Source organism: Chaetura pelagica, unplaced genomic scaffold, assembly GCF_000747805.2.
Source record: "Chaetura pelagica isolate M959 unplaced genomic scaffold, ChaPel_1.0 scaffold47, whole genome shotgun sequence".
Taxonomy (NCBI): Eukaryota; Metazoa; Chordata; class Aves; order Apodiformes; family Apodidae; genus Chaetura; species Chaetura pelagica.
The window spans coordinates 115,482-140,711 of record NW_009954140.1 but is presented as its reverse complement, the minus strand read 5'-3'; the positions used below and the strand labels follow the sequence as shown (position 1 = coordinate 140,711).

Sequence of the window (25,230 nt, the reverse complement as noted above, 5' to 3'; positions counted from 1 at the left end):
TTTTCTCCTGGGTTTTGCATTGCTGTTGCAGAGTTTGTTAGGTAAGCACACCTTGGGTTGCTTCAGATAAAATTATCTGTGTTAGCTCAAACCACTCATTTAAACTTTAAAACTAAATTAGTGATTTAAAAAAAAACCACACACATTATTTATTTTACCTAAACTGAATTAGGAAAATTTTCTCCAGCCTGCTGTCTAGACAGATGGGTGCCAGTAGGAGCTTCCAGCAAAGGAAAGCTGAAGAGCAGCTGAGAGCAGTGACCTCTGTCACTCAGACTGCAGTATTCAGGAGGGATGTCTGCCCACAGGTGAGGTGAACTGGGACCACCTGAAACCTTACCAAGTGGTCTGTGGCCTCCTGCAGTCCTGTCTGAAACAGCAGGACATGATTGATACCAAGTGCCAGCAAATAACCCCAATGTACTTTTGAAATTATATCTTTGCCCAGTGTGACTCTCTGCTGAGGGAAGGCAGACAGAACTGAAATAAGTGGCATTTTCTTCCTAATACCTGAGATCTTGTCAGGAACTTAAGCCTCAGTTTAAAAAAATACCACACAAACACATTCTCCTGTGTGGGCTCTTTTGGACAATACTAAGAATCTTTATACAGCCCTGAACTAGTAATTCCTAATATTAGTGCTAATAATAAAGTGAAGTGTCTGCACCAGGCAGGACTCTTCAGCAAGGCCCAGAGCCTGCACTGTCAGGCCACGGTCTGGGCTGGGAGTTTATTTTCTTGTGATCAAGGAGTATCTGCAGGGATGGAGCCCCCTGGCAGTGCTGTGAGCCTGGACCAGCCTGCTAGTGTAAAAGGTGTCTGTAGTTTACACTGGTCTAACCCCAGATAAACAGCACTGGTGCAAATCACATAACACAGGCCTTTCCTGAGGGTGCTGCAGCACAGTTTAGTGGGTGTAAACACACACCCGTGTGGCCACGAAATGGAGATGGTGGTGGTGTTAGATCTCACTATTGTCCTACATTCACAGGCAGTGTCTTAGTCTGGATTAGCCAAACAATTATCTAATGGTTTTCCCTCTGCTGCCACACTGCTGCAGAAGATTCAGATCCTGCTCGTGAGCCTCCAACACTCTCTTTGGACCCAAAAGGAATTTTGGCAGAAAGGGGATTGTCTGGGAGGAGCAAGAAGGGCTGCAAAGGAGAGGAACTCGACTTGGGGCCTATGTAAAGATTTTCAATAGCTCAGGGGGTACTGGAAGCAAAGGAGGGCCTGGCTTTGCATTATGGGAGCAACAAGGGTTTGGAAGAGTTGGGTTTAATCCTTTCATCTCCATGCTCCTTGGTATTGTTTTTCTCCCCAGTTTCCTGGTACCTGTATTACAAAGCAGAGACTTCTCTCTGGGCATCACTGTGCATCTTCCAGTGACTTCTGGGGGCTTTGGGTAAGGCTTTTAATGAGGAATTTAGAGCTCAGCTGTCCTTGTGCATTACCAGCACATTTTCCTGACTTGAGCTCGCAGCACTTATGTCAGGTTTGGCAGGAAGTCTGCAGCCCTGGAAGGCAGTATGGATGCAGGTACCCTCTTCTATGGAGCTGCTTGAGTGCACTGGGTGTCAGCAAAGCCAAACTGGTGAAGCTGCAGCAGAGCAAGACATCTGCAGCAGCAGGCAGTGAACGTGACCAGGACAGGGCTGCTAATGTTGATTTTAAAAATTAAGCTTCTAGGTTAGAGTTTCATCTTGGCTTTTCTCTTGTTTGTTTTTTTTTTCCTCCTCCTTTCTAGGTTAAATTTTATATATATATATTTATGGGTTTTTTAAATTTTATTTTTGTGGTGGTGTTTAGAAGTACTTTTTTTTTTTTCTTTTTCCTCTGTCCCACTTGTCTTTTCTCCCAGCTCTCTGAGCAGGTTGCTGCTCGATTCCTCCAGGCCAGAAGGGAAACTAGCTGCAATTACTACCTGCAGATGTAAACACTTGCTGCCCTGCCCTGGAGAGTCGAGCTGCTCCTGGCAATTAAAGGCAGTTAGCAGTTCCCCACTAATGTAAATTCTTGCAGAGAATAATTACTGCCCCTTCCCACATCCCACTCCAGGGGAAATGGAACTTCAGCAAAGTACCGCTGGGTTTTTTCTGATTATGTTGCTGCTCCTGTCAGTCTCTGGGAGTTCCCAAAGCTAATCTAAGAACCTCTCCTCTTGTCTTCCCATTGAGAGAAGCTTTAATTTCCAGTAGTGTCCATCCTGTTCAGCAGCAAGTTGAGTTCTGCCTGGGGACTTTGATCTGCATTGTTCTGGCCAGTCGTGTCCTATTTGTTTGGAATTGCATTTGTCTTTGTTTAGTAGGACTCATAAATGATAACATTTCCTCCAGGAATTTGGGTGTTGCTGTTGATGTTACTGTAGTATCAGAAGAATGTGCTATGTGTATTCCACTTACTAAAAACTTACATGGGTTTGAAAATGACACATACATACAAAATAAAAATGCATGTAAAGTAAACCAGTGAAGAACTGATTGGTGTTTGTAATTTTTTTAAAAAGAAATATAGAAGTAACTCCTATATAAAATGGGGGTAATAATTCTTCTGCTTCTCATGCAGGGGCTGTAGAGTTTCCTGAGATCTTTAGAGAGGAGTTGAGAAATGCAAGTTATCATTGCTGGATTTCCTCTTCCTGTACAGACATAGTGTTTGGCTGACACTGTGAAATGTGTACCAGTTATCAACATGTTTTCAGTTTCAAGGGTCGTTAAGAAAGTTCCTTTCCTCAGCTGTTTGGGGGGGGGAAATAACGTGTAGAGACCATTGACACCAGAAGGATCTGTTAGAGCCTTTGCAAACAGGCTACTAAAATATTAATAGCTTTCACTTTCTGAGACATCAGGTTGCGGTGGTGTGGTCTGTGTATCCTCTCTGGGTTCCCCAAACACTTGTGGTTTAGATGCCTTTCATATCTTTTAATACAAAGTGGCTGGTTGAGTGGTCCATGTTCTCCCAGAGGAGCCAAAACTCACTTCATGGATCAAGAAAATACAGGACTGTAAAGCAATTCAGCATTCAGGCTATTGTGGAGGAGGGTCATTTGAAATGTTGTAGTGGCTTGGGGAAAAAAAAAAAAGAAAAACCCAAAGCAGTGATTGAAAGGCTTGAAATGGCTGAGTTAATTTGACAACTCTCCCTTTCCTCTGTTGGGTCTGTTGCAGAGGTGATCGTGCACAGTTAATGTGTGTGGTGCTCAATGATACCCGTTTGCAGGACTTGCTTTGAAATTAAGAGTGAGATATCATGTATTTAATAGGCAGCATTAAAGGAGTTTCTGGTGAAGCCAGTTAGGTGTTAAACACTTTTCAGGTGAACCGTTTACTTATGTAATTATCTCTCATTTACATTATAATAAATGTTTCTCCAGGGAGTTTAGCCAATCATGAAATGCAATTAATTTTCAAATGCTCTTCAGCAACAATTGACACTCCAGAGAGTGAAATCCCTTGTCAGTGTGTACGTTTTTAAACTCTCCTGCTAAAGGGAAGCTGTTTCATCTCAGCTGATCATGCAGTTGTTCAATTCTAGGGTTTTTAACAATGTTTTATACTTGTCTATCACTACAAGTCCAGAGTGCTGGGCTGTGTAGCCTACACACCGAGGTTATGTAGGCCTGCTGTCTCTCCTTAGTTTCCAGAGCACTGAAAAGTTTCAGGATGCTGTTCTTTGTATCAAATCCAGAAGTCACTTCATTGAACATGGAGGAGTTTAAATGCTTTTGGCTTCTGTCACCAACTGATGGCTGTATGATACTGCCTGGGGCACATAGCCAGCTATTTTGCAGTTTGACTGTTTGTAAAAGTGGAAGTAACATAGATCCCATGTCTCTAAGGTGTGTGTACTTGGAGATGTATGGGTGGAAGGGACTGGCTGGTGACTGCAGCATCTGTGGACAGCGTGATGTATCACGCTGCTGAAGTTTACCTAATTCACTTTCTAACCAAAATGTTGTTACAGTCACTTTTGCTCTAGGTCTAACGTGCTGATAAGATAAAATAATCTGTGGAATTCAGCCTTTTACTGCTTGGTGTAACAGCTTAGAAAGCTTTTCAATAATGGATTCATTTTATTGTGGGTTGCTTTTTCAGATGAGTTGCTGCTTGATTGGAGCAGGGATCTCCATTTGAGTGCAGCCGGCTTTTTTAAAAGTGAAAAGGAACAAGGTGATGTTGTTAACCCTCAGCTACTCCAAACAGACCTGTTTCTGGCTCTGTTTTTTCTGATGTTAAGCCTTGAGCCCCAATGTAGATAGTGTTCCAGCCATGCTGGGTTGCAGGAGACAGATGGTGGGAAGGGGCTCACAACCAGCTGCGGAGCCTCTGCAGTCCTGAGCGCTCGCAGATCCAAAGCAGTGGAATCTGCAAGTCTAACATATTTGAGGATTGAAGAGGAAGAAGAGTTTTTATCCTTTCATTCTTGCAAATTCTGATATAGGAAAGCTCCTGCCACTGATATTCTCTCTTCATATCAAACAAATAAAATCACTTGGTTGAATTTGTGCATTTTCCTCAGGCTTTCTTTTGGGTTAAAGAGGAAAGGAGGCTTTATTGACATATGTTGCTTTCAGACTGAATTTAACATGATGATATTATCTGTAAATACAACTTTGGGCATCAGACATCTTTCCATATATTTAGAAACATGATAGAAAGATTTTCTGATATGGGAGTGAACACTTGACAAATTCCTGTAGTTGGTTTTGTTGCCTCGGAGTACATACGGGGTTTGATACGAGTCCGTTATCTGCTCTTGTATCATCCTGTTGCTTCCAGCAGAATACTGGTACTTCTATTTTGCCTGCCAAATTTTGTTACTCTTGCTGTTTAAACTGAGTTCAAAATGTAAGAGACCAGAACGCTCTGGGCCTTCTGTGTTGTTCTTAGAGGTGTCTGAGACAAAACCCAGTGGGATTTGGGTCTGAGCTACTTGAACTGTTCGTATGTTCCTTGTACATGCAGAGCAACCATTGGGTTTCAGGCCATGTGGATTTTGTAAGCACCTACACAGATCACAGTCAGATCATTATGTTGATCTAAACCATTTTGTAATCCTCTACAATCTGGGTTTAGAGACTGTTATTAGTGTCACAAATAAAAGCTTGTGACTTCTTTAATTCTCAGGCAGGGTAAAAGAAGACACATACTTTCAGAGAATTGCATATTAAAGCAACCTAAAAATGCCAGAGTTTGAGGATCAATATCTCACTTTTCAAGACTGAGTCTTGAATTCACAAGATTGCTAGAGAGAAATTGATTAATTTTTGTTTCATAGTCAACCATGTACTAGAGAAGCTGAGTTAAACCAGGAGGGCAAGGTGTGAAAGAGCCCTTTAAAAATCTTTCTCAGTACCTTGACACTTCAAACATGGCTACAAGGAAAGTGTGTTTTATTTGTGGTTTGTTTTTTATTTTGTGGTTTGTTTGGGGTTTTTTTTTGACTCAACATATAAGAAGGAAACCCCTTTTTGTCCAGGTAGGTTTCAGATTTAGAGACAGAAATTGTTAGAAAGGTCCTTCAGAGTTCTTTTTTTCTCACAGGCTATTTTCCAAGCTCATGAAAAGCCTCTTCAGAATAATATCCAAGGCACAATATAAAGTGATTTCAGCTATCCTTAGCATTCATGTCTGTGTTAACCGCCCTGGTAACTGATCCCTTCCCGTTACACGCAACCAGCAGCTTCCAGGTTCCAGTATTGACAGCAAAACCCGGGGAGGGTGTGGGAAGGACAGGAAGCCTCTCCGTGATGGATTGGGTGACTGGATATTGCCTGTGACCAGCATCTTTGTCCTAACCTCCCGCTCTTGCCTTTCTGCCTGCAGTTACCTGAAGGAATTCCGCACGGAGCAGTGCCCTCTTTTTGTGCAGCACAAGTGCACCCAGCACCGGCCCTACACTTGTTTCCACTGGCACTTTGTCAACCAGCGCCGCCGCAGGTCCATCCGCCGCCGGGACGGTACCTTCAACTACAGCCCTGACATCTACTGTACCAAGTATGATGAGACCACAGGAATCTGCCCAGAAGGAGATGAGTAAGTAAAGACTGCAACCCTGCTTTTCAGGCATTAGGGCTTTGGGATCAGTCCAGGTGATGATTCCAGCCAGTTCTTGTAGAGATGTGGCCAAGTCAGCAGTAAAGCAGCTTTGTAACGTGAGAACAGGTGCAAGACCTGTAATAGCAACCCCTCACCTTAAGGGTGACTTAGATGGGAGTTCAGCTCTTGCATCATTTGCTGGCCTCATGAGCCTTGGCATCTTCAGCAAAGTTGAGGTGGGAAGAACAGATCACTGACATATAGCTCTGAAAGACTCTGTGTAAGCATCTGACTGTCAAATAACACCTTTTGCTGTTATTCAACAGTGTAGCTTTGTTTTGAACAGATTGAAGAAAGAGGAGGAGCTTTGTCCTCTAGTTTGCCCGGTTACTGGCCCATTTATTTTGTCCTCCTGAATTTTTAAGAAGCCAGCAGGGAAATTACAAGTACCCAGAACAAGGCAGCATGAGGAAGACTTTCTTTTATTGGTGCCTTCTCTCCCCACAACTGCTGCCAGTTAACTGGAGCAGATATGCAAATGTTTCTGCTGTACATGAGGCAATCTCCAGCAGTTAAAGGGTTTACCCAGTAATATATAACTTTAGCCATGTGACAGATATGAAAGAAAAACAGTGTAGCCAAATTATGGTCAAATATAGGGAGTGTTTTATGTGGAGATCCTATAGAAAGATGGGATTTCTTCAGTTCCCTCTCATAGTGCCAGTATAAATACACAGAAAAATGCTATTTATTGGGAAAACAGTATTTTATTTTTTTTATCTGATTAAGTAAAGGTCTTGTGACTACAGCAGAATGGAATAATCCCCAGCCAGAAGCCTCCGTTTCAATACTTTCTTCCTTGTTAGAAAAGAATTAGAAGAGACTGGAAATAGGATATTTTGGGGGCTTTGGCTTCTAGATCACTGGTTAATATGTGGCTCAAACTCAGTGAATGAAAACTGTTCCCATCTTGGAGATCTTTGCTGCTTTCTCTTTTGATCTTGATGCTGCAACATCTAAATTTTGCCTAATTCCATCTTGTTCTTTTTTTTTTTAATCTCAGTGTAGCTTGTTCTTTTTCTGCCTAAGAGGGAAAAAAGCCTAACTTAAGAGAGTAGTGTTCTAAGCCTCCTTTCTTGTCCTATGCTCTGCGTAAAGGGTGCACCTGCCTCTAGACAGACTATCACAGCCCTGTAGGAGTACATCAGCAGAGAACAGTGACAGCACCAAGTCTAGATGGGCTGCTGAGGAAATGGTATGTGCCACGTGATGTCCCTTCAATCACAGTGTGTCAGGACACCTTGACAGTGACCCTGCTGTTTTCCAGATCCCTGGCAGTCACTAGGCTAGAACAATAAGCTGCTGCTGGCTTGATAGTCCAGTTGTCTTTTGGGGAGGGAAGCTATTATACTGTGTAGTGACAGGTTTAGGGGCTCTGTGTAGTGTTGGGAGGTACAGTGTAAGAGAAAGGGTGGAGTTAGTAAAGGTGTTGTCAACTGCAGCATCCGGTACAGGCATCGTGTCTTGGTAGTGTTGAGTCCACCACCTGTGACTAAACTTTGTTCTTCCTCTCCTGCACCTCAGGTGTCCCTTCTTGCATAGAACTACTGGGGACACAGAGAGGAGGTATCACTTGCGCTACTACAAAACTGGAATCTGCATTCATGAGACAGACTCCAAGGGAAACTGCACCAAGAACGGCGTTCACTGCGCCTTCGCTCATGGGCCCCACGACCTGCGCTCCCCGGTGTACGACATCAGGTTCGTAGAGGTTGGGGCTGTGGGAGAAAACAGTTCAGTTCTCTACCCCAATGGAAAGTCAGCTGATTGAAGGACAGTGCTGCTTCAGGGTGAAGTGCTCCCTGATGGAGCAGTGATGATCTATCCCTTCCTAATAAGGCAAATCAGAATCTCCAGGGAGGGTACTCAAAACGGGGGGAGCACACTTTGAACTGCTTGTGCTCTAGTTTGGAGTCTGATGCAGGGTGCCAAAATAAAGCATCTGGAATTCTCAGGGGATGAAGAACATGTATTGTATTTGCTGTTTGACTACAGATGTTCTGACAAACACGTGAATGAAATGCACCTACTTAGGAGTTGTTAACCACGCTGTGGTATGTCAGTTTTTATACACCTTTACCTGTCTCTTCATCTGCTCACTCTGTATGTTCATTTAACTCTGTGAAGGGAGCTTCAGGCGATGGAGGCTTTGCAGAATGGTCAGACTACATCAGAAGGTGGCATAGAGGGTCAGTCTGCAGTTGCTGCTAGCCATGCTATGATAGAGAAAATACTCAGTGAGGAGCCAAGGTGGCAAGGTGAGTGTCACTTGGAGTCTGGGAAAGTCTGGTGTTTGTGGAGTTCCCACTGCTGTAAAAAATTTTTGTGTAGTAAATCTAGATCATGGTCATCTCACATGAACTGGTTGTTTCTTTTGCAGATACAACCTATGTGTTGGGAAATTACAAGACAGAGCAGTGTAAGAAGCCCCCCCGTCTCTGCCGCCAGGGTTATGCCTGTCCCTACTACCACAATAGCAAAGACAGAAGAAGAAGCCCAAGAAAACACAAATACAGGTACTGTGGTCCTGGATATTTTATTTCCCAGCTGAGTGATAAGGTGTAGTAGAAATCTGTAATGAGGGATCTAGGATTTTGTCCACTAAAACATTTAGTGTGTCTCCAAGGCCTGTACTGACAGATGTAATGGATTGTTATTTCTGCTTAGGAGGATAACAAGCTAAATAAAGAGTTTTCCTGTATATAGGAACCAGTACCTTTAATAAATGACTGGTGCTAAATCATGTTACAATGCTGATTTTATAGCAGACAGAACTTGTCTGGCTTCTCCTTACCATGTAAACTCCTACTTTAGAAAGTAGTGCAGGAAAAAGGCAACACAGGAAAGTTTTAGTCTCCATCTAGGAGTAAACTCAGTATTCTCATGGTCAAGGATTCAGAATCATCAGGCTGCTTGTTGTGTGTGCCTGGTGATGGGGATGGTGAGGCACAGTGTGAGCAGTAGCTGGACGTGCATTCCTGACCAGCTGCTACAGGCTGTGCTGCTGAGGCACCAGGGGGTTCTCCTCACTCAGCTGTCACTGGATTGCTCAGCATGCCACATCTCCCTGAACGTGTTTCATCCAAGTTATAGGCCCTCATTTCCTCCAACACAACAGAGCTTTTGTTGTGGTCTCAGTGGGGCTTTTCCTTAGTTCCTTTTTGAAAACATAAGGGCAAACGAGAAAGCCAGGAGAGAAAATACTGTGGATGGTTCTCACTTCCATTCTCCACCCCCAACATTCACAGAAATTTTTGAATTGGCACTGAAATAATGCATTTAAAAAAAACAACCAACAAATAAAAACCGAAGTAACACGAATCACAACACTTTAAGGAGAAACAGAATCATGAAGCCAGTCTTCAGGCAGCAGCTCTGTGTTTTTCTGCCCTGCCTGGGCCCTTTGGGATGGGAAGAGCTGAAAGCTTCTGTCCTCCTGATCGCTACTCACTTCTGTGTTGCTTTCCCCACCCCCAGCTGATGTGGCTGCCTATCATGCAGGCGTCTGCTGCTGCTATCTGCTTCCCTCTGCTGTTGTCTGAGGGGATGGTTAAGAGCATAAAGAGCAGGGGAAGTAGGTCACCGTAAAAATTCAGAACCGGGAAAAAGAACTGTCCCTAGCTGGGAGAAAGAAAATGGACTTGACTTTTCCCCAGTGACCTGACTCAGCCTCTTTTCCACATGGCCATACTATAACACTGGAAACATACCTCTGTAAGGGTATTATGTGTTTTAGGATTAGCCAATTAACTTATTAGCTTTCTATGAATGTACAGTTCCAAAACAGAAACCAGACCTGGCATCTCTGACACTAATCACATCAGCTGCCAATATTGTTGAGTTATGTTGGTTGAGGTCGTGTTTGGTTTCAGATGGAGAGTTAAACCATGTTTCTTTCATTGGGAAATTGGAAGAAGGGGAAGAAGATGCAATAGCAGCAGGGAGGGGGCTGGGGAAGCAGCAGCCAGCCAAACAGATTGGACAGCTGAGGGTGGGCAGCCAAACCTGCCTCCTGATGGAAGAAGCAAAGCTCAAAGCACGTTTCAGAGCCTGATGCATTCTCCTGCCACCTTATTCACACAGATCTTCACCATGTCCCAGTGTGAAACATGGAGATGAGTGGGGAGATCCCAGTAAGTGTGAAAATGGAGACTCATGCCAATACTGCCACACTCGCACAGAACAGCAGTTCCACCCAGAGGTACAGTAGTTTGCTCCTTCTGTTTGGTAGCTGAGTTGAAAACCAAAAGCATTCCATTCTTAGGAATTAAATTAGTGTGCCAGCTGGGAGAGGATGTGGGCTGCTTGCAGTGTGGTCCTGGGATACAAAGAAACTGCATGGTGGAAGTAAGCTGAAATTCAGCTGCTTGACAGGGGTGCCTTTTCCTTAGGCAGACGTTATGGGAGGAGGTAAGAAGAGCAGGGGAAAACTCAAGTGTAAGAGCAGTCTCATTTATGGGGGTCCTTTTCAAAGCATGATGTGGGTTTGCAGGTGAGCTTACAGCATCTCCTTCCTTGAGGGAAAATTCTGGGTTGATGATGATCACACTAAATTGCAGATACCTACAAACTGGTGCTAAAAACCACCAAGCTCTTAGTTGTGAGCATGCCCAGAGCATTCCAGTATCCTGACAGAAAGTGTAATTAAGTCCTTGTCCTAGTCTGCTTCATGTTACAGTGTTGAAAAGCTTTGTTGGGCCTGTATCGGCACAGTAACCATTGTCACCGCCTGTCAAACTGGGGGGAAGGGGAATAATCCATTTCCTACCATCATTGTCAATGGTTTGTTATTTTCCTTGCAAACGTGTGGCTGTAAATCTCTGTGCTGTCATCTGGCAACTGTTTCCTGCCTTTTACCATTTCTAATATCCATGGAGCTTCCAGTGAGAATGAGGGACTTTATGGCAAATGGTGACCTCTGGGTGAGCTGATGTGTGACGGGTTGATCTTTGGATGAGCTCGAGGTGTGATGGGCATGTCTTGGTGTTTCTATAGTGGGTTCTCCTTTCTTTGAAGCAAAGCACTGAAATGGTCACCCTAAACTCTGCTGGCCTTTGTGCCTTCTATCTGTCTTCTTGCTGTCAAGTCTCTTTGTAGTACTTTTGTACCTGGGCTGCAAGTCACAGATGTTGTTTTTTTTCCTGTTCATGTCTGTTTTTTTCTGGTTTTGTTTTTTTTTTTTCCCCACCCTTAGATCTACAAGTCCACCAAATGCAATGATATGCAGCAGTCTGGCAGCTGTCCCCGAGGACCCTTCTGTGCCTTTGCACATGTAGAACGTACGTGGGCTGTTTCTCTCCTCTTTCATGAATGTGTGAGCTATGGAGAACTTCTGGCCAAAAGAGATGGTTTAAAATACAGGGCCACTAAACTAGAACTTCGGTGAAGGGTTTTCAGAAAACTAGTATTGACTTTGGTTGATGTCTGTAAAACCATGCTAGTGTGGGAAGTGTTGGCAGAGCTGAAGGCAGTAGATGGTCTGTAGGACTCAGCGCTTGGATCTCACTGTATCTCCCTCTGGTCCCTCTTACTTACTCAGTTCTCTGCAAGTCAGATTAAGAGGACAGAAGCAGAGAAAGCTGCTTCTCTTCTGTACATGGATGAACTGCACCTAGCTAAGTTGCAAAGTGATGTATTTTAAAAAGCTGAGGATAAAATTGCTGATTATAGATAACATGGATGCATCAAAACATTAAATACTATTTATTAATTTTTGGTTAGAATTCAAATCTTTACATTAGCTTGGAGAAGGACAATAGGCATCTTTTTTGTCCACTTTTCCTCAGACTCTCTTTTCTTAATAGCCCCCTGATTTACAGGCATTATTTCAGTCCTCACTTCTGTCATCTGTAAAGTAGGGATGCTGTTCTGGTTGTGGGAGCTCTATATTCAGGTGGGCACCAATGTTCATTGATAGATGGTCAGCTCCTGGCCCTGTGGCTCCTACTCCAGTCTCACTGTGGAATGTGCAGCCCTTAGGACAGGTTACTCAGAAGTCAATAGATGGGCTCTGATACTCATTACATGGCCCTGAGCAAAGCTTTGTTATTCGATTTTCCTTTCTAAATGGTGGAATTAGTAATTGCTGCCTTTGTCAAGGAACAGTGAGAGTAAATTCCTTACAGGTTATGCAGTTCCTTTTATAGGAAGCCTTGTCCAAGCAGTAATTACAGCTACACCTGTGGGTCATCAGAGCCTGAAGTACAATATGATCCAGCAAGCCTAAGAGAGAATCAAGTCTTGATAAAGAAACAGTGTTTAGCAAAGTCCCTTGTATATAACATAGTATTTTTGTTTAGGAGATGCTTCATTCCTAACAAGATTACTGCTCTTGATACTATAGTACTTTAAAGCCAGAGTAACATTCTGTGGCACTTAAGTCATTCCAGCCTGATCACTTCTTGCTGCCTTATGGAATTGTTATAGTTTAGTCCTTTCTTAGCAGGGTGAACAGCGAGGCCCTAATTCAATTCAAATAATAGGAGTCAGTTTGTTATATCTGCTCTTAGAATGAGTTTTGCTGATTATTAGCAAGAAATGTATTGAAACTAGTACTTTAAAGATTGCCATACAGCTGTAGCGTCAGTTACAGTTTTAGTAAATACCACAAGTGACAGCATTTTTGCTTCAGCTTCCAAGCCAATGACACTGTCTTTTTGTGTCTACCTTTTTATGTACATTACTTATTTGGGGTAATGTTTTGTACTGAATGCAGAGAGAAACTTATCTCCCCCAGCTAATTATGATGCAGCCATCAACTTTGTGCTTAGCAATGAAGGAAGCTCTGCTTAGTTCAAGGCAGCTGAATGAATAATACACAATTCATGCAGGGAAGATAATTTTGGAGCAGCTTTAATGGACTAAAGAGCAGCACAGAGTACAAGTCATACACTAATAATGTAAGGCCTATTAGATAAGTAGTAGCCTTTTGCCAGATAAGATTTCTCCTTGCTTCTCTGCTGATAAGTAGATGCTTGTGGAATATTTATTCGCTTGAGAATATCTAGATCTTCTTGTTCTTGTGCTCCATTGCAGTTCTACAGCTCTGGGTAACATTCCATGTGCTTTTATTCCTTCCAGAGCCTGCTCTCAGTGAAGATTTACAGCAATCTTCAGCTGTCTCGAGCCCGACGCAGACAGGCCCTGTGATGTACATGCCCTCAGCAGCTGGTGATTCTGTTCCAGTCAGCCCTTCCAGTCCACATGCCCCAGACCTTAGCAATGTATGTAGCACTGTGGGGAAGCCTGGTCCATGTTCTATAAATCTGGGTTTCTCTGAGTCGCTGTACTTCTTTCTCCCCAGAAGAGAAATCTTAAATATCCAGCAGCCCAAAAGATAGGGTACTTTTCTTCTAGATCTCAGCTCCACGCTTTTTAGGGGGATCTGTTTGTTTGGAACGTAGAACTGAGTGGCTTTAGCATTGTCCTCTCACCTATAAAGTTTCTGAGCCTTCCTTTCTGTGCAGTTTGTTGATGTACTTTCAGGAGAGTGGAATACATCCGCACACGAAGTACAACTCCTTCCTGTCTGGAGGTACAGATTGGGCTTAGTTTCCAAGTACTCTAATTACAGGCTGTGAGCCAATAATGTCCAAAGTACATAACTACAGCTGAGTTTGTTTACATATGTAATCTCAGAGCCTTAACCTGTGCATATTGTGTGTTGCATTATAGGATATCCTTGATTCCCTCCCTCTTCTGCTTCTGGAAATAGCTCAACTCTGTAATATGTTGAAGTAATGCCCCACAGAGTTGATAGTACTTCTAGTTGTTAGGGAGCTCTCTAAATGCTGAACAGATACAGACAGATAAGAAGCCCATGGAATGCTAGGCCACTTCATTTTTGCTGAGATTCTTTTTTGTGTTTAAGTCTTTCCTGTTTGCACTACTTCTGATAAGGTGTGTAACCTTTTCATACGGTTGGCTGAGGTTTTGAGAAGGTAAAATGACACAAAGTTTAACTCATTTGAAACTGGTTGGAATGAGGTCAATTCATTTAGGACCTCTGTTTTCTCTTATTCCCCTTCTTCAAGGAGAAGCTGATAGTTTGATTTGATTAGTGCCACAGCCAACCTAACAGTTCATAGTTCTCCTGTATTTGGTTTCGCCAGAATTCCACACAGATCTTGAAAAGTCTAGACATAACATTTTCTCTTACTAAATAATACTATGGAAAGCCATAAAAAACAACTCCCCTTCATCTTATGAATGTGGCATCTAAATTCTCTGAAAACCACAATGAAATTGAAGTTATCTTCCACTTAATAGACTGTTCAAGTCTTCAATCTCAAGCTCTTAGTCATTTAAACAGCCTTTCCTAATCCTTGGATATTTGCCAAACAGCAACACATGTCTTTCTGTGACTTCATCACTCCACAGGGCATCTGTGTGTAGCTTGCAAACAAATATGGCTTTGCTGGTGATCATTTTACGTGATGAATTAATCAGAGAAAAAGGTCCCTCTAGCAGCCAGCCTCACGCGGCCTGTTCTGTTTTGTATTTGTACTGTAGGTGTGGAATAAATCAGGAACTCTGCCAACTAGCCCCACCTCCACCACAGTGAGTAGTATCTTTGCGACTGTAGGGAAGCATGGACAGCAGGATTGCTGAATAAAAATCAAATAAAAACATTGTAGGATGCTCCTTCTTTTTAATGCCAGCGCAGACTGTGCCACATTTAAGTCTGCAGTAGCAGTAACTGTCTAAATGTTGTCTGAAGCACAGTCATGCAAGCAAATAATTTCTTGTCCCAGAGAAATGGGGTATCTGCATTGATCTAGGTAGGCACCTTCTCTAAAACTCATGTCCTTTGCTGCTGTCTGTGGCTTCATCTACAGTGCAAAACTAGCCTTGTTGCATGTGGTTGTGATCCCTGGTTATAGTCCAAAGAATGGAACTCTTGGAAATCCTTGAGGTTTTTAATGCAGCTGTTGATACTTGGCTTGTGCCTGCATTAAAACTTTCAGAATTTCCAACTGGAAAGCAAAAGAGACTGTATCACACGTAGCTCAGACATGCTTGGTTGTTCTGACTACCATAGCAACTTTCCAGGTTTCACACTACTCCTCAAAGTGTAGACAGGATCCACTGTAGCCTAAGGAAAACAAAAGGAGTTTGGTCAGGTTTGGAAACTTCTCAGTTTTAGTTTCAGTATCAGTTTTGAGGCCTCAAAAAGAATAAATGTCACTAGAGCTGCAGGTTGGTTTTCATCAGACTACACTTCAGAATAATGACAATAAAACCATAATTGTGGGACTGTATAAATCCAGTATCTACTTGAGCTTTTTCCTGGTTTTTAAGTACTGTTTGCTGGAAGGTTGTATGTTGGTGTTGACTGTCAGTATAATCAAGTCACAAACAGTGAAGTGAGTGAGCTCTTCTGTGGGATCCCTCTCCTCTCCGAGTCATTGCTGTTGGCTGTACTTTCCTGACACTTCTTCCTTCTATTAGATTCTTTGTAGGAACAGCAGCCTTGGAAGCCCATCTAATATATGTGGGTCTCCTCCTGGTGCCATTGGGAAGCCCCACAGCTTGGAGACCATTGGTTTTCCTCCAGACTCAGTAACAGCAGCCGGCAGCTACAAGAAAGCACCGGGGTTTGAGCGAGAAGATCAGGTGGGGGCCGAGTATTTGAAGAGTTTCAAATGCCAGGTTAGTAGGGAACATTGGCTGGAGGAGTTGGGGGTGGGGGGGGCATGAGGAGGAATGAGAAATTGCCCAGTCTAGCTGTCTCTTTATTTTTCAAGGAACTAAAATGAGAAAGCACTGCTCTCATCAGCAGTTCTCAGATCTCTGCTTTCAGCCTCCCTTCCAGTCTCTTCTGTCTTACATCTGTTCCTGGCTGCCTGGCTGCCATCACACACTCAGTTTGTAGAACTCAAGCTGCTGCTTGTTTTCCTAATCCCTCACAACTTCTATCCTGTGTTGACCCCGGGTAGCTTCCCACATATCACATCTTGCTCTTTCTTTTTCCATATTTAGGTCCTTGCCAAGAGTCTGTTTCTTTTGCTGTCTTGTCTCGTGGAAACTCATCCTTCCTTCTCTGTTCTCACTCTGAACTCTTACCTTGATCTCCGTGACTTGGTTTGTCTTCTGTTTTCACCATTCATTTCTCTGGTGTATTACAAAATGTCACTTTGGTTGTCTCTTGCTTCTCTGGCTGTACCATTCTGATCCTTGACTTTCTCCTGTGGCTTCTGTGTTAGATTTGAATTCCTCATTTGCATTTGAAGAACCCTCTGCAATCTTACCCAACCCACGTCTCTAACAACATTCCCTCTTCCCCCTTTTGGATATCCCTGTCTTGCCTTGTTGCTTCCTCAGATTTCTCCTTCTTGGTGTCATGCCTTGTTCAGACTCCCTAAGCCTGGAACAGTCTCTTTCATCTCTTCTGTCACGCATGAGCTTTTTCCACAGTCAATTTCTTACTGTGAATTTCCTTTCTTGATGTTACAATTAATAGTTTCTCTGCACCATCACTTCCAAGTCAGCCGAGTCCAACACAGAGCTTGGGTCACAGCTTTTATTCCTCACTGAGTTTCTAAATGAATAGAACAACATCTCAATTTAGGGGGTGAAAGCTACTTTTATGAAGAAATGCCTGCAAAAATATTTCCTACAAGTTCTTTAAAACAATATATTTAAAAGGAGTAAAATTACCTGATCTATATTGCTTGAAAACAGAGATGACAGGAAATGCTGCTTTCAACCTGGCTATGCTTAAATTTTTCTCTATAATATTAAAGAACCCAGCCTTAGTGAGTATATAGTGCTGTGTTAGTTTTGCACTGCTGTGAGAAACCAGTGGGAATATCCCATCCAGACAAGACCTTTCATAAAGTAGTTGGATTTAGAAAGCAGACTCTGTTTTGTTTTATTTATTTTTACAACTTGGGGAAAATATAACCAAATGTTTCAGTAGGACCAGTCCTGAACAACGTTTAGTCTCATTAAAATGGTGTAGTGACAAATACAGATGAAGCTATAGGCACGTAGGGCTTCATATAAATGCTTCCATTGTCTTGCTCAATGTGGATGTGGCTTAGGAAATTGCAAATTGATGCAACACATCTTTGGGGGTAAAGAGCAGACCATGCTGTGATCCTGGCACTTCTTTGCAGGCACAGCAGCTTGTAGCAGTTGTTTAGAAACAAAAGGAGAACCATGTGCTGACTCTCTAATGCCTCTGCTGCAAAGGAGGAGTGAACCCAAAGCTGAAGGACTGAGAGAACCTCTGTTTCCTGCCAGCAGGGGCAGGGTGCCAGGGAGGCCCTGCTTTGGAGAAAATGGGCAGCAAGCCTTAGCCAAGGAGAAAGGGGATGGAGCATGAATAGGACTTATAAAAGGAGGGCCAGATGATGAGCATTTATGTCTGAAGTCCAGGCTGTGCTACAGAAGTACTGTATTCAGGTTGCTTCTTATTCATGTGGCTTTAATTAAACAAAGACCTGTGTTAAATGTCTGGAGTAAGTAGCTATTAAGATATAGACGGAAGTAATCACAGTTGCCTTATGCTTGGTTTCTGCAGACAAAATTGGGTGTCTCATAAGTGTCCTAATTTAATTTTATTTTAGTCTATAATTACGTACTTTTAAAAAATCCTCTGTAATTCCCTTTGGCTGCAGTGGGCACCAGAGATTCTGGTATACCCTGTAAGTTGGACCAATAATTAGGCATTTAACTTTGTTCACTCATATCTGAAAACTGAAGAGATGCATTTGGCTCAGCTCTGCAATAGGCTTGTCATTTTTCCTCTGTAGAATTGGTACAAATAGCTTCTATCTTATTAGAATGACAAATGCACCTTCTGTGTTAATAGGTTCCACATAGTTTATGGTAAGGCTGAACCAGCACTTTAAGCTAAAAATAAATTTCCTGAGTCCCAAAAGATTTAGCAAGCTGGAAAAATGCTGGCAGCACTGGAAGGAGCTGAGTGCCACGACCAGGAGGTGTTCCCAAGTCCTGACACACAGTACAGGAGGTTCGTTCCATGCTGGTCAGAAAACATTTGGTTTCACTGGTAATTTATGTCCCCTGTTTTCTTCCCTGACTGCAGCAGAGTGAGCTGGAGAATTTCAGGCTGCCCTTTGCATTTCTGCCTTGATATACAGCCCTTTTAATGATACCCAGAGCTGAAGGAGACTGGCTTAGTGGTTTGCTCTCTTTCACTGCTGGTACATGAATTCAAGGCAGTGGGAATTGGGACTAACTTAGAAACATGCTCACTTTTTCTCCTCCTTAAAGGAACAAAAACCTTCCAGTAAGACTGAACTGCACCAGAGCCAGTGAGCTGTGTTGGCAGGAAGCCTCTCCGTGGGGGGCCATGGATGCATGTGTGCCTTCACTTCAGCTGCTGAAGTCTGTTGATAGCACATTTTGTGTTCAGTTGAGTGTCAGGCAGGGTGAGGATGTGTTGGATAATCCAGCAGGCGTGTTATCAGGCACACACAGATGCACCAACCTAACGCATCTCCTGCTCACAAGCCTGGGTTGGTTTGGTGGGAGCTTTGCTCTGTGTAAACGTGCTGGGTGGTGTTCAGTGAGAGGATGGTACTCACAGCAGAAGGATCTTTGTGTCTGTATCTCAGCTGCCTGTTTGCCAGGCTTTGACCTCCCCATCTGCCTGTAGGCATACAGCTGAGCAGAGAAAATGATTTAATTAAGCAAAACCAAGGAAGGGATAAATTCTTCTGCTGCTCTTTCGCCTGTCTGGTTATGTCATTCCTCTCCAGCAATCATTTATCTTTCTCATGAGACTATTTAAGCTAAAAAGTCAAGGCATATCCCTTCAGGTCGGTGGGGCATCTCATGTGCTGCTGTTGCACATCAGGGCTGACTCTCCCCTCCAGAGATGCTGGCTGCCTGCTCTGGAGATTAAAAACCATGGAGCAGACCTTATGCCTGGAATATGGCTCTGATTCAGGCTATGGGGGGGGTTGGAGAACAAGTAAAACAGCAGCCCTGACTCTCAGCGCTTCTTTGCTCCCTCTCTGTACTGGGAGGGTGTGATTGATCTCCCTGTGCCTTACACATGTAGCAGCACAGGAGGAACAAAGTGAGGCCTGCAGAGCAGACTTACACACTAGCAAGCTCATGAGGCCACTTCCTTCCCAGCTCTGGTTATTGTAGCTCAGAATTGACTGATGAGGATTGATATCCGTTAGGGATATAGTGCTGGAAGGTCCTTAGGTTGAATTTTTAGGCTGGATTGTGGAATTCTAAATGTATGTTGGCATTCATGCAGTTCATTCCAGACAGTCTTGACCTCACTTACATTTTATAGCCTTGAGCCTCTTATGTTAATGGATGAGGGGAAGGTTATTTTTTTTTAATGAATTTTTCTTTTAAAATTGGTTAGTTATCATTGTGTTTTACTTTGCAGACCTAGCTGAGAGCTGGAAAAGTTTGAGGAAAGACATAATCTGCATACTTTATTTTCCCAAAGCTGAAAAATGTTTACATAATTTAAAAATACAGGATGCCTCCCACTATTTCTGGCTCTTTTTTTTTCCAGATACCAGTAAAGCTGAAGAGTTATTTTTATAGCAAGACAAAATAATTCATTTTTTGGTCTTGGTTAAGATGTCCTTAATGCTAGCAGAGGATTTATAGCAGTGTGGAAGGCAAATGTGATGGTGACAAGTCTTTACATAACTCTAGGGGGGATGTCTTGGTATATAGAAAGCAAATTATTTGGGTTGTTTTCAGTTTGCTTTGCTTTCCACTTTGAATTCTCTAGTGCCCAGAGCAGGCTGTAAGAGAGGAGGGGACTGTGTTTCCCATGGCCTCTCCAAAGCCAGCAGGCAGCCATTTTAAATTTTGCTGCTAATCCCTCTGCTTTATCTTTTGTTCTGTGTCTTTCCTGCAGCAAGCAAAAATGAAGTCCCACTCCCTGGAACACAGGAGCCAGGAGCAACCTTTGTTACAGCCCAAACAGGTATGGTGCTGCTGGCAGGGCTCTGCACCTAGCTCAGTGCTCACACTGCCAGAGACAAGGACACCAGAAATCTCTTTGGATCCAGACAACTCTGCAGGGAGTCAGTGACATTCCAGACACCATTAGGATGCTCAGCTTGAGGGATTACTTGATGAAGATGGGATGATTTGCTGAAGGTGTTCTTTATGAATGGCTAGACCTGTGTGAATTCAGGATAGATTCATAGGCCTGAACCTTGTTGGAGAGTGTCTCCAAATTACAGAAAATTGAGCTGGAATGGATCTCTGGAGTCATCTAAGTTCAAGGATTCAGCAAAGAGAATTTAATGGCAGGTTCTAAGTCGTGTGCTGAACTGAGCCTGAATGAGTGTGTGTGTGTGTGTGTGTGTGATCCATCCCTATGATTGCATGCAACCTGTGGGTCACAGGAGTTAATTCTGGGGCAGCCTGAAGGATTTTTGTAATGCTGGGGGGAGGGAGGAGGGATATGACAGGGGACAGAACAGAGAACAGTCGTCAGAAATTAAAGAAAAGCTGTTAATCTCTTCCCCCACCCCCCAGCCCAGTAGTAGCACCAGCCATCTGTCAGGTTGGAAGCAAGCAGGAACAGGTTTGCTGCTGATCTTTGGCTCATCCCTGCATGTTTCTGAAGGGATTCTTTTATAAAGATGTTTTATATCCTACCTCTTCCCCTTTCAAAACTCTTGTTTCAGGACATACTGGGTATTCTCCCAGTGGGGAGCCCACTGACATCCAGCATCTCCTCTAGTATCACCTCCAGTCTGGCTGCAACCCCACCAAGCCCTGCTGGCACCAGCAGCATACCAGGCATGAATGCCAATGCCCTTCCTTTCTACCCAACCAGTGACACCGTTGAGTCTGTCATAGGTAACTTCACCTCTTTTTTTTTTTACTTATTAATGCTAAAAGGGCTTCCTCAGACATGGATTGCCAGGTCTGAGGGCTGGAATAGCAGGGTGTTCCCGTGAACACCCATTTTTCATCCCAGTGTTGGCAGATTCCTGAGGGCTGTAAGCTTTTTCTGTGACTGTGACACATCTGATGTTTTCTGCAGGTCATTATGGATGAAACCTACCCACAGGACCAACAGAAGGCCTCTGAGCCAGTTACTCAGAATGTCAGATGGTGGAAAGGGCCTCAGTTTTAAGTTTGGCAAAGTTACAAAGAGGTCTTGGAATAGGCAGGAGATCACAGGGGCATTTTCCAGTTACAACCCCATACCTTCTAAATGACAATTTTATAGCAAGGGTAACCACCAGGTAGATTGTAAGGTTGATTGCCTTTCATAGACTGTAGGACAGAGGCTGTAAGAAAAAGGAAAACAGGAGAGTCCAGAGAGTGGAATCACTCCTCTGAGATTGGTACAGGTTTTTTGGTCACCTGTTTTGTGTTTTTTTTTAATCCAACATTTCTGAGGTGATCTCACTGATTTGTTAAATAATAATAGAAATGAGTGGGCACATGTGGGATGAAATGATATTGATGATTAGTGATGAGGCATGTTCAAGTAGATAGAACATTTGCAAGTGTTCATAAGCTTTTTTTATTTTACCCTATCTTTGAACCTCAGGGGTGTTTTTCAAGTGTTCCCTTCTACTGGTGTTGCTTTTCTGAGTGGCTCTTCAGCAAAGTATGGACAAAGCACAAGCCAGGCCCAGACATGTCATAAGCCAGTGTTACTGCATATTATGGACAGACTTGAAAGAGCAGTTTGGGTGAAGACTTATGGGAACTGCTGTTATTTAATCACATTTTTGTTTTCATATAACATTTGGGATTACTTGGAGACAAAAAAGAAATCAGATCAGGCAAGAAAACCTGAGTGGAAAAGCTGCCCATGAGACTTCTGCCAAAGCATTTAAGAAGAGTGTTGCACAGGGCAGAGAGCAGGGCCGTGCAGACTGACAAATAGAGAGCAAAGGCTCCTTCCTCTGCATGTAGGCTCTTTGGGCCATCCTATCTCTTGAAGTTGTTGGTCCTTTATAACATAATTGGTACCTCTGTGTCTGGCAGAGTCTGCCTTGGATGACCTGGACCTGAATGAATTCGGAGTGGCTGCCCTGGAGAAGACATTTGACAGCAGCACAGTGCCCCACACGAGTGGCATCATGATAGGTACATGAAAGCAACAGAGCTTTCTTTATCTTCTGCCAAGCAGTGTTGCCCAGTCACCTCAGTGGAGCCAGCCCAACAAAGCTCTAAAACCAGTCCCAAAATAGCATTGGTTAAAACAGCAATTATAACAAACTCTGGCAACTGCTGAGCATCTCTGAAGTGAAAACTTGACCTGGTTGACTAGAAGAGCTGAGTTTTTCCCATTGGGCCCAGGTGTCTTTGGGATGTTTCTTGAGACTGAATGGGACTTGCTTGATTTTTGTGGTCGGTTTTTTTTTTCAGTGTGTAAGTAGACTCTAGAAGGCACCTGATACCTTTAAAAACAGACCAAAGTGTAACCATTTGCATCTTAAGCAGAAAACTCTCCCTAGCAGTAACAGGAAACTCACTGACCTGGTAATACTATCCATCTGTCACACAGTGTCATCATGGTCTGTTGGTTTGATTCCTGTGATGTCTGTCTCATTTTAATATGTGGAGGTAGGCTGAGGCCTCTTCTGCCTGTCTCTAGTGAGAGTCCAGGTACAAACAAATGTCTCGTAGCTTTTTGGAAGTGGTTCTAGTTTTTTGGTACCCTTGCTGTGTGAGACAGGTTTTGAATGAGAGCTGACTTCAGTGGTCTGAAGGTTTCCAAGGGAACCACACTGTCTGGAGCTGTATTGAGGTAGAAAGGGACCTGTGGAAGGAACCCTAAAGAAAATCACTTCCACTTCCCTGCCAAAGAGAAGATCCTGCTTGGAAAGTTTCCTGTGCATGTCTGCTGATAGCCCTGCTTCTGCTGCTACCCATCTGCAGTGGCTTAGAGATCTTCCATGCTGCTTTTTCCTCTGTTCACATCAGGTCTGGGTGTTACCTGGTGATCTTCTAAGAAGGGAGATGATGAGAGAGTGGGGAGCAGGGCTGAGATCTCCCTCCATCTGTGTGTGGCAGGGAGAATGACTTCTTGTATAAGGAAGTGCTGTGTCTTTGGAGTTTGAGCTCTGGGATTTTTTATTTCTGATAGATCCAGGCACTCAAATATGTCTAAAATGATTAAAGCTAGTCACAGATTCATAGTAGTTAAGATCTTGACCTGACCCAGCAGGTCTTCTCACTACAGGTTGGTTGGATTTATTAAGGGCAGAGGCACATGTTTCAGAAGTGAATTTTTCAGTGCAAATACCAGGTACCAAATTCATCTTCTCTAGACTGATAGGGACTGAACTCTGCTCAGAAAACCTTCTGTTGCTTTGGCTGATGAAAGAGCAGTCCCTTGAGCTCTGGGGGGCCTCACCTGTGTGGTTCAGTGTTCCCCTTAAAGGCTGAGAGGGGAATGAAACACGCTGAGAAGTGGAGGAAAACCCCGAGGGGCTTAGGGAGAAGAAAGGGAACCTCCAATGCCTTCTGCTCTGATCTCCTGCACTGTGCCCATACTTCATGGTCATACATAGCCATCCTCTCTGTGTGTTCTTTGTCCAGGTGGGAGTTTGCTGCAAAGTTCTGCTCCTGTAAATATCCCCGGGTCCCTTGGAAGCTCAGCCTCCTTTCACTCTGCCTCTCCTTCTCCACCGGTCAGCCTCTCATCGCATTTCCTTCATCAGCCCCAGGGACACTTAAGCCAATCTGAAAACACATTCCTGGGGACATCAGCTTCTCATGGATCATTAGGTAAATGCACAGTGTGTGTGTCCCATGTACATGCCTGTCTGTGCCATGTAAGTATTTTCCTTTAAGTTAGCTTTGATTTTTAATGTGTTATTTCACTGCTGCCATTTGTAGCTCTTCTCCCCATGAGAACAGCAGAAGTACTAGAAGTTTCTATACCAAAAATTGGCTAGTACCTTGTGAACAAGGGAGCAATTCCCTCTGCTTCCCATGCATCTAGCTTGAGGAGAAGGGACAGATAGGTTAAGCGACTTGCTCTGATGATGCCTTTCAGGGAAAAGATCTCTGCCTTTTCCTGCCACCAGTGCTGAGACTTCACTTTACATAAAACTCAGAGTTCCATCCTCATCTTTGCTTTGCTAAGGTCAGGACTGGAGTTTGCCCTTGGGGACTGCTTGTAGGTCAGATTAGCTTCTGGGAGCTCTAGAGTGGGTCATCATACTTTTTCCTCCAGTTTGGCACTCTGCACACAGATTTGCAGTATGGACTTGGCAAAAAGTTACGCTGTCCTTGTCCCCTTTGCTCTTTTTTTTTTTTTTTTTTAAATCCCTCTTGAGGGCCTGTTTCCTGTATGAGGGTCTGTGAAGGGAAGAGAAATCACTTTGGAGCTGCAGCTCCAAACTGGGAACTCAGGGCACAAATCTATTTTATTGTCCAGATGCAGGGTTACCTTGAGAAATAAGTGTTTAGGAGTCTCAAGGCTACAGTGACACCTGCTCTGCAGATTCTCTGTTACGAACAGTAATATTAGTTCTCTCTCTTGATACTAAATCTAAGTGCTTCTTCAAATTTGAGATGCACTTTAATATTCAGCTCAACCTAATATAATTATTACATGCTTTTGTAATTTATTTCTGCATGCACTTATCTGTGTAACTGCATCCCTTGTTTGTGTAGGCCAAAACCATGCTTCCATGCCTTGCAGTTGCTGTTTGTTTGGCTTTAACAGCTCTTAACAACTATTAGAATAGGAAAAGAGACATCAGAGGGCATCCCTAATCAGTGTTGAGGCTGGCTGTTCATCTCAGTTTCAGTAAGAAAAGGAAAATTTGCTGATAAGGTCTGCTTTTAATTTGAGAAGAAAGAAGTTAAGCCTGTTACATTAGTCTTTACTATACAAATTAAAAGCCAAAGAAATGTAGGGGGCTTAAAAATGCATTTAAATAATTTATTTTTAAGAAAAATAGATTTACCTGTAATAAAACAAAACCATTTTTGCTGAGGTTTTGATAAGATATTTAACTGTCTTAAATATAACCTAGCAGTTGGGAATCTGGAATCTATTCCACAAATGCTGAATGCACGTAAGTTAGTGTGTGCAGTTACTACTTAGTTGTATTGCCATTGAGTTAAAAATACCTAGTCCTGGGCTGGTTCCCACTGTACTAGATGCAAAATGTGCAGAGAAGGCATTCCT

General features: G+C 43.3%; 1 protein-coding gene across 1 annotated transcript in view; it reads left to right on the top strand.

The window, feature by feature from the left end:
- The first annotated feature begins 4,986 nt into the window (after positions 1–4,986).
- The window catches only part of UNK (unkempt family zinc finger), a 23,656-nt gene continuing 3,412 nt past the window's right edge, over positions 4,987–25,230 (top strand). The window contains exons 1-14 of the mRNA XM_010002723.1: positions 4,987–4,997; positions 5,826–6,035; positions 7,623–7,799; positions 8,226–8,356; positions 8,479–8,614; positions 10,182–10,299; positions 11,293–11,377; positions 13,179–13,321; positions 14,610–14,657; positions 15,549–15,749; positions 19,966–20,034; positions 20,747–20,921; positions 22,068–22,169; positions 23,628–23,816. Of these exons, the coding sequence (XP_010001025.1) occupies positions 4,987–4,997; positions 5,826–6,035; positions 7,623–7,799; positions 8,226–8,356; positions 8,479–8,614; positions 10,182–10,299; positions 11,293–11,377; positions 13,179–13,321; positions 14,610–14,657; positions 15,549–15,749; positions 19,966–20,034; positions 20,747–20,921; positions 22,068–22,169; positions 23,628–23,816 (1,795 nt within the window). The remainder of the gene's footprint in view (positions 4,998–5,825; positions 6,036–7,622; positions 7,800–8,225; positions 8,357–8,478; positions 8,615–10,181; positions 10,300–11,292; positions 11,378–13,178; positions 13,322–14,609; positions 14,658–15,548; positions 15,750–19,965; positions 20,035–20,746; positions 20,922–22,067; positions 22,170–23,627; positions 23,817–25,230) is intronic.